Consider the following 8,911-nt stretch of genomic DNA (forward strand, 5'->3'; position numbering starts at 1 on the left):
AGTACACCCAGCTTCAACCTTGCAGCAAAGGATGCTCTCTGAGGGTTTTAAATGTGACATCCGGTCGACTTGGTGACATTCACACATCGCCCCTACCACATGAGACCTTTGAATGATTCACGGCAATACAAAAGCATACTCTTACCTTTCAACAGTGTTTTACACGGAACAGCTTCACAATCGCAGGTAAACCTGCAATTTAACTACTAGCAGAAGAAACTTTAGCCTACTTTTGTTTTACGGCACCATTAAGCTTGGGAGGTCGGTAAATTAATCAATGGACACAAGGCAGTCGGATCTCATGCAAGGCCCTCTGAAAGATGGAGGCAGAATTTGCTTCTTGCACAGCAGGATACTATAAAGTATGAGAGAAAGGGGGCACACGTACCCGCCCAAAAAATTTCCAAAATGTGACATGAATGTCGCCTTTAAACAGGAATACATTTTTCTTTTTCACCAGGTGACCTTGATTCTGTATTTTTCTGTTTCATGTACAGAAATACAATGGAATGTTTGGTTTTCCTATACCTTACAGTGTCAACATATCACAACTCGCAGCAGTCCTGGCTGTGGCTCACAGTACTCCAGACGCTCTGTTTCAAGCAGGTACCTTTCAACTGCTGTTGGCAGCCTTGCAGGTGTGCGAGATCCTTTTGTGTGGTGCCCTGTTCCTACACAGATGTACACTTGCAGGCATTGAGATGCCGATCTTGCAGTGTTTCTAAAGATGCTCAGCTCACGCTTCAGTACATGCAGGGCTTCACTAACGTGCAAACCGTGCAGATCAATCATCCGCTCCTGGGCTTTTGCATAACCCTGGGGGTTAGATGGAGATGGATTCCTGTATCAAATAAACAGTAAGCCTCTTAGTTAATGGTGTGTGTGGAGGGGGGGGGGGAGGGAAGGACCATCATGTGACCCACCTCTGCCGGAAAATTGATTCTCTAGCTTTCCCATGAGCTGCCTTCATATGCATATTGTGTAGTTGCCCTTTTATGCTCAGCTCCTTAGCCAAGGCCTTGTTCCCAATAAGATAAGCCTGCCTTGCCTGTCAAAGTACATCAGAATGTACAATGAAAAGTTACCTCATAGCATTTTCAAAACTTTGATTTGTGGAGTAGCATATAATTAGTTTGCTCTAGAATGAAATTGCGATCCCCGTAAAAGTGAGTACTTCAGTTGGTAAATATGCACTTGAAGGATATAAACGGCACCATCAAACAAGTAAATACTGCAAAATGTCCAGAAATACATATGTTTGAAGAGTTCTCATGTTTCAAAAGCAAAAAAAGTTTATAGAGACCACCACTCAATTATATTGAAATGCTTGAAAAAACACAAAAACACATCATGTGCAACTCGCACAGGTTGGACTACATACATCCTGTGAGAATTCCCTCAGGCTGGAAAGATGATGCATTAAGTTGAATCCTGAAATGGAAGATCACTATCCTTGCTGCACGATCATAGAGTTGTAGTTGTGGATCAATCTTTGCGAGTGTCGCCCGATGCCTTATGCTAAAATCGCTATGGAAACACTAATATAACAAATCATGAACCTTCTCCTAAGGGCCCCTTTGTTTCAAGGGTGGTTGCCTTTCGTATGAAAGGCCCACCTTTCAAAACAACACTGACTGGTGACATAAACACCTTCACAGTGGGGAGGTGTGAAAGGTATTCTGTAGGAAAGGTCTTTTATAGGAAATGAGCTGTTTCCTATGAAAATGTGCAGCCCACGTTAGTGTTAATATGGGTGTTTGTTTCACCCATGGCAGGAAACAACCCATTTCCGGAAATGGGATGTTTTCCATGTAACAAATGGGCCATAAAAAAGGACAGGAAAAGAAACAAAAGGAAAAAGGAAAAAAACACCAGAAAACTAGTTCTGAAGGGTTCAAGCAGGTGATTCATAAAATGGTTAGAATTAATTTTGATATTGTGATTTGTGACCTATTCAACTAAGCATGTGTAAATGAGTGTTGTCCACTAGCTCTTGCTATCAGTCAACAAAGATGTCAGATATCTGACATAAAATAGAGTCGATGAATTCCATCAAAGTCTTAGCAAACAGGTCTTCGCAGGATAATTACCTGTTCAAAGTAAGCATTGCGGATACGTGCATGATCTCGAGCTTCTTCTCTAAGTTCTGAATACATATTGGCTGCCATCCCAATGTCAGCATGTGCAAATGCAAACCACAAGTTAAATAACCCCTTAAGCTAACTTGGAGAAAAAAAAAAGATGAAAAAATGCTATTCATGATTATTACCCACTGCATCTCCAGTCTCAAGCCAGACAGGAGCTGGGCGTGATGTGCCATAATTCAGCAGCCTATCACCATTTAGAGATCTACCATTTCCAGTGTAGGAGCCAGCTAGAAGCTGTGAACCTCTACTTGTCCCTATACTTATATCTGTTGAACCATTTTTTTCATACTTCCAATTACCAGATTCAGATGAAGCTAGTTTACGCACTGCTGAAGCAAAATCTGTTGCATTTCTAGATGTACCAGAAACATTTGATTTTCCAAAAAGGAAACTCCCATTGTCACTTGATCTATAAGGATTGACAGCTTGCACAAGATCATCTCCTGCATACTTGGGTAGGCTGTTCTGAGAATCTGCCACAGGAAGTGCAGGGAAGTCCAGAGAGCTAAGGTTTGGAGCTGATAAGGTTTTCAAACTGATGCTATGATTAAGCTCAGGATCTACCTGAAGCTGCAAATTGTACACAAGAGAAGAAAAAAGAAAGGAAAACACAAATCTAAATTAGCAATATCTTCAGAGACGTACAGGGGAAAGCCAGAACTAACCAAGTTGAGTACACAATGAGAGAGTTGACGAGGCTTATCAAACACTACCCTTTGGAGGCCATATATCTGAGATGGCAAAGCAGCTATGCTGTATCACTGATAAACAATATGCAAAAAAGTAGAAAGCAGAAGCAGTAAAGGATGAAGAGTGATCCAATAAAATCACAAATCAATACACTTTCCCATTTTTGTTACCCACTTTTGTCATATCACTATTAAAATTCAAGGGCACCTCTAGTTTAGGGCACTTTATATAAAAATGTTATTACCACATTTTCTTTCTTTCTTGTTTCATTGATTTGACAGTTATGCAGAATTCATGTCAAATTCCATGACTGTTGGATTAGATTATTGAACTCTTAAATGACTGTTTTTGCAGGCCAGACATTGATCATATCCAGATCCAACATTTTACAACTGCACTGAGCCTGGACTGTATTCACATATGATTATGGGTTTGGGCCTGGATCATAGTCGTATATGGTTGTTGCAGTCCCAGATGCAAGTCAGACCATTTTATTGCCAGATCCCGATCCAACTAGTGACATCCATCAGAACTAGATCCAAACTGCTGTCCAATCAGGCCTGAATTGGTCCTACATACAGCCGTTTGGGTCTTAACTGGGTCAAATGTGGACATGAATAGATAAGGCACTTGAATAAAAGCCAAAAGCCCATGCAATGAAATGAAAAAATTTTGGCACTATTTTACATATGCTTGAATACAAACAGGTAATAGATTATTTACAAATCCAATTTAGGGTATTCATGCATGAACAATTAGCTCTTGCAGAGTCACCCACTTTCATACCTCAAGTTGTGTAAGCATCTCAATTGTCAAGCTCAAATCACATCCATTAGCATAGTAAACCTCTGCCAAGCTTTCAGCAGCGAAACCAGGAAATTCTTTAGCCAAGGGTTCCACATGGCTAGCCACAATGTCATCAAGCCCCACCCGTTCAGATGAAAACTCACTCAGGAAACCAGCATTTGAATCTCCGTCGAAAGCATGCCCTTCCCTTCCTTTGCCCAAATGCTGATCACCATTCAGCAACTGCTTGTCCCATGGGTTTGTTGGCAAAGTAAAAAAAGCTGACGGTGACTGCTCTTCTCCATATGCAGGAACATAGAACACCATATTGTCATTTGAGCTCGTGTCACCAACACCATGAGAAGAAATTTCTTGTGACTTGTTTAACAACCGACTGCCACTCATTGATGAAGAAAACCTTGTTAGATCAATGCCATCATGCAAGGACAAACCAGCAAGTGAGATATCATTGGGTCCTGGCTGCTCATTTCCAGCCATAAACTTGAAATCTGGAGTAATATCATCAGGAAGTTGACGGCACCAGTACTGGTGGGCCTCTTCATCTGAATTATTTGAAATAGTGGAATCTGCACGATCTAAGATTGCCTTGCCCGAGCTATCAGAAACATCAACTCTTACAACCTCAGGTAAATTGCAACTTTCAGAAGAAGCCCTAAGAGCAGAAGGAACAAACTCTGCAGCATTTGGATTCAATGTTGTGGTCTTGTTAAATGTATTCAGCTTTGTACTCTTGGTACTTTGAAGATCTTTGGGAGACAAATTCATCTTTAATCCTAAATTTAATATATATGACTGTATTGCACATACAATAACAAGAAACCCTCCTGCAAGGGTGAGATGAAGCAGCCACGAACTGTTACCCCAAGCCTGAAAAATAAACACCAAAATGACCACAATCAGTCCAATAGATTACGCAGACGGATTTGCAATGCCACAGTTCTAACATGGCAAATCAAATGAAAATACAATTGGCTACATCTTTGAGAAATGCACAAAATGCTTAGAAAATTTAGTGACAGTTCCAAAAGCATTCTGATGTGCCACCATTTTTGGAATTTTTGAAACCAACAGGAATGATGTTCTGTCTAGACTCTAGGGTGGGTTTGGGGCAGTCTTGTCAATAGACAATCTTGGCAGTTACCAACATCCAAAAAATGGATGTGGCTTTTTCCAAACTTATGTGTGACAAGGATTAGTGGAGGTCATCAACCGGGTTGTACTTCAAGAAATAACTACTTCCATAGATTAAATGAAAAGGAACTTGGCTTTCTTTTCAAGAAAAGAATGAACATAGTCTTCCTTAAAGGGTGAATTTGGATTTAGGGTTGACCAGAAAAATCAGACTCAACACCGCAGAGTAGAAAGCTATGGGACCTGCAGTATCATTGTAATCACTGCCCACACAAATGGTAAAACTAATTACCATGGTGAAGGCTTATACCTATATTTTGACATCAGGAATTTGTGAGAAACCATAGAAGTTGGATTCTAGCAGAACAACACCCCCAAAAAATTGTGGGGCCTGGTGAGAAACTTATAAGAATTTTCACCTCTCTATTTTTCCTTTTTTTCCTGATAAGCAAGCAATTTCACCTACATTAAATGGTTTTTTCTTTCTAGTGTGGCAGTACCTATGAAATTATGAATCCATTCATGGATACTGCAGAAGTACAATCTGCTTATTATGAGTGAGCAATAGGCCTTGAGCAAATCTCCACAACCACCGGAGGACTTAACCCTCACAACCTTTCTTATTTACATGCCTGAAGGGAATTTGGGGCCTTTAGACAGCTTGAATCAGAGTGCAAATTTTTTGGCTAGATTGTGGTAGATGAATGAACATATCTTTCCTTCTATTACTAGAAGAATAGATAAGCTCGTTGTAACGATGTGTGTGAAAGAAAACACCGCTATAGTCATTGCTTGATGTTTACAAATTTAAACAACAAATTACATTCCATAGATTGCAGATTATGAATAAAATGTAGCTGATAATTTTCTGTTACTTATTCAACCTACACAAGACTTATACTCCCAAACAGGTTTATCTAGTTGTTGAAGTTGAAAATTCTACTTGTAGGGAGGCTGACGTTGAGCTCAGATAAAGCGAATGACAAAATTGTTTCATAATAATCAATTAAGCAGGAGTTAAAAGCTGATATAACATGGGTGATGCAGAAAGAACAAGGAAAATTTAGGGAGATTTGAACATCACAAAACAGTGAGGCTTCTGTTTTAATTCAAGAAAGAAACACAAGACCCATATCCGTTGCAAAGTTTGCATAAGAAAATTGGGATTCATGTCTTTCAAACCACTGCCCTGTAAACTTTGGCCAGTTGGTGATACAGCAGTCACAACCTTCAATAGTATCTGAAATGAACCCTACATAGATGTAATCAATTGTTACCAGATTAACTGAGTGTCCCACAAGAAGAAGAAAAAAACTAATGAAAACCCATCCTTTATACCACTTACAATGTATTCATATCTTCTAACAGAACAAAAACATGACTATGACTGGCAAAAACAATGATTAACAGCTAATCACAAAGTATTAGCATCAGCCAGGAATCATAGCAATTTAACATATGAAGTCCACTTATGTCAAAAACATTCAAACCAATAGAAACCAACCAAATATGAATGCACTAAGTTGCAACAAAATGCAGAGCAACTTCACCCCCAAAAAAAAAAGAAAGAAAGAAAGAGCTGGTGCAAAGCCTATAATTGTAATATTTATTTTAGTATATGCTATATACAACAAAAATAGTCCCATACGATTAATAAGACATGATAAAAAACTAACTTCGAATTTTTTTCAAAAACCAATTGTTTTTAATAACCCCAAATGTTTGGGATGAAGGCGTTGTTGTTGTTGTTGTTGTTGTACAGTTAACACTCGACAAATGTTTGGGTAACCAAGTCATTGAGTAACAAGGCATCCCGTCAATGAAATGGTTCAGATGAACTAAATATCGCTAAACGACACATACATTTTCTACGTCTAAATCTTCCTTTGTATCCGTCAATTATTAATGTCTATTAAAACAATGATATAATTCTTTTTAAGACTTGAACTTCAAAACTGACAATAGTTTCACAGCGATCAAAATAACTCGAACAGGTTAAGAAAAAAAAGAGAAAAGCAACTCAAAATTCTCTTATTTCAAACAAGGACGATCATTCCAGACTCGAAATTACTGAAAGCTGGATTCAGAAAATCAAAGGAAAAAAAAATTTCGCAGAAATCCTTAGGAAACACAAGAACCAGAAAAGCATCCCTAGAAAACAACAAACCAAAAAGAAAAAACATAAACAAACAAAACCCCAATAATTATTACGTATTATAACGTGACAATCCGTAAAACCTAAATCTTCCAACAAAACAGAACAATATCATATCGCCAAATCAGAAAAAAGCAATCTTTACGGCACATCGCACCACAATAAGAAGAAGACGACGATGACTACTGAAGAAAACTTTAAGATCCCCATGAACACACAGCAATCAATCCGACACCATACAATGAAAACTCGAAAAATTAGAACCAAAACAGAAGATATTTACTTATGAATCTACCCGAGACGAAGATAAAAACAAACAGAACCAGGAAAGGAAGCTTCGGCATCAGATCGTAGGGGTTCAAGACGGCGGCGAACACTAGAAATTCGAGAAGAAAGAGAGCTATCGGAAGAAGAAAGTTCGGATCAGAAAGAGAGAGAGAGATACATACCTTTCCTAAGCTCAATCAGAGACGAGATTGCGGAGAAGAGGAGCGAAGGGAGAACGTCCATCAGAAATTCACCAAGAAGAAAAAAAAATCGAATAAATTAAGAGAGATTGCTCAGGATTCAAACCCTAGATCGATCTTGCCGCTACGAAAAATTCCCAAGATTATTTTTTCCCCTTCTTCCGAAAACCCTTCTCCCTTCTCTCACCACCACAGAAAAACGAAGAGGTTTTCACAAGAAAAACCCCCTCCCCTCCCCTCCCCTCCCCTCCTCACTCATTGTTTAATATAAACGCCTGACCCTAATCGACCAGAATTTATACATTCCATTTTTCTATTGCGCCCAAGTTCTCAAAATGCACGCGGTTGAAGCCGAAATTTCAAGTTCACCACCGTCTGCCGAAGACCTTCAAGTTATCAGAACGCCCTTCTGAATTATTAAAATGACAAAAGAACTTCGGCGCTTTCTCAGGTCATTCCTTGAACAACGCTACGACTTTTTTTTTTACATGGAGAAACCGCCCCAAGGACCAAAGACCTAGCCGTGCTCGCTCTGCCTGGGTTAGGCAGACCCCTTACCAATTATACAACTATACCATAAGGATTCGAACTTGCAAGGCAACACAAGGTGACGCTCCTATCATACAAGAGGAGCGCCATTGGCCCTGCCGTACTTACCATCACTGTCCTAACAGCCTAAAACTTCATTAGGCGTAAACCCCTTGCCCCCGAAGAGAGTCACCCCGCTTTAGCTTGGCCAAGGGGTTACGCTGATGAGATTTGAATCTAAACCACCTGCCTAGCAGCCTAGGCTCCATACCACTGCACCAAATCCCTTTGAGGCAATTACGCTAAGAAAACTGGAATTTAATTAATTAAAATAATAATAGTAGCAAGGAAAATAACACGAAAACAAAAAAATAAAAAAGAGAAGGGTTTTCTGAAGAATAACATCAAAAGCAAATCTCCTTTATGCGTAAGTTGAATCTCAAGATCTGATTGGATCTTGGATTTGAATCTCGCGTAAGATGTAAACTTGGGAGACGGGTTGTATGCACGTTTTTTGACCCTTGGTTCTCATATAAAGTAATGCATTCCTTAGGCCTCTTTTATAGTTAGGTCTTGTTAGGCTCATTCAAAAATCATAGTTTTAAGTATTTTTTCTTACGTCTTACACCATAGGTTTTATTTAGTGGCAGCTTTTGGATTGCCAGAATCAGAGCCGGACCTGTAAAGAGGCCTATGAGGCTTGGGCCTCAGGGCCCCTGGGCCCAAAAAAAATTTAGGAGCCCATTTTTAAGGCCCGAGCTCCCCTATTTTTATTTAATATAATATAAATATTTGTAATATTATATTTGTTTAATGTGAATGCAAATTTTATTGTTATTTTGATTTTTTAAAAAAAAATCGGAAGCGCTGCCCCCGAAATCCTACTATTAATAGGGGGCCCATTTTTTCCCTCCGCCTCAGGCCCCATAAAACACAGGTACGGCTCTGGCCAGAATCTAATCTAGGTTTTTTCAGTAATCCAAAAT

At 39.3% G+C, this 8,911-nt stretch overlaps 1 protein-coding gene across 1 annotated transcript; it reads right to left on the reverse strand.

The window, feature by feature from the left end:
- Positions 1-332: 332 nt before the first annotated feature.
- LOC149846486 (polyadenylate-binding protein-interacting protein 7-like) lies at positions 333-7,666 on the reverse strand. Its single transcript, XM_089996365.1, has 6 exons — positions 7,380-7,666; positions 3,624-4,511; positions 2,270-2,717; positions 2,091-2,161; positions 924-1,048; positions 333-841 (listed from the first exon to the last, which is right to left on the reverse strand). The coding sequence occupies exons 2-6, from the start codon at positions 4,407-4,409 to the stop codon at positions 538-540; spliced, it is 1,734 nt and encodes a 577-aa protein (XP_089852491.1). The 5' UTR covers positions 4,410-4,511; positions 7,380-7,666; the 3' UTR covers positions 333-537.
- Positions 7,667-8,911: the final 1,245 nt, after the last annotated feature.

The sequence above is a fragment of the Nuphar pumila genome, chromosome 2 (genome assembly GCF_984573655.1).
Source record: "Nuphar pumila chromosome 2, dmNupPumi1.hap1.1, whole genome shotgun sequence".
In the NCBI taxonomy this organism is placed as follows: Eukaryota; Viridiplantae; Streptophyta; class Magnoliopsida; order Nymphaeales; family Nymphaeaceae; genus Nuphar; species Nuphar pumila.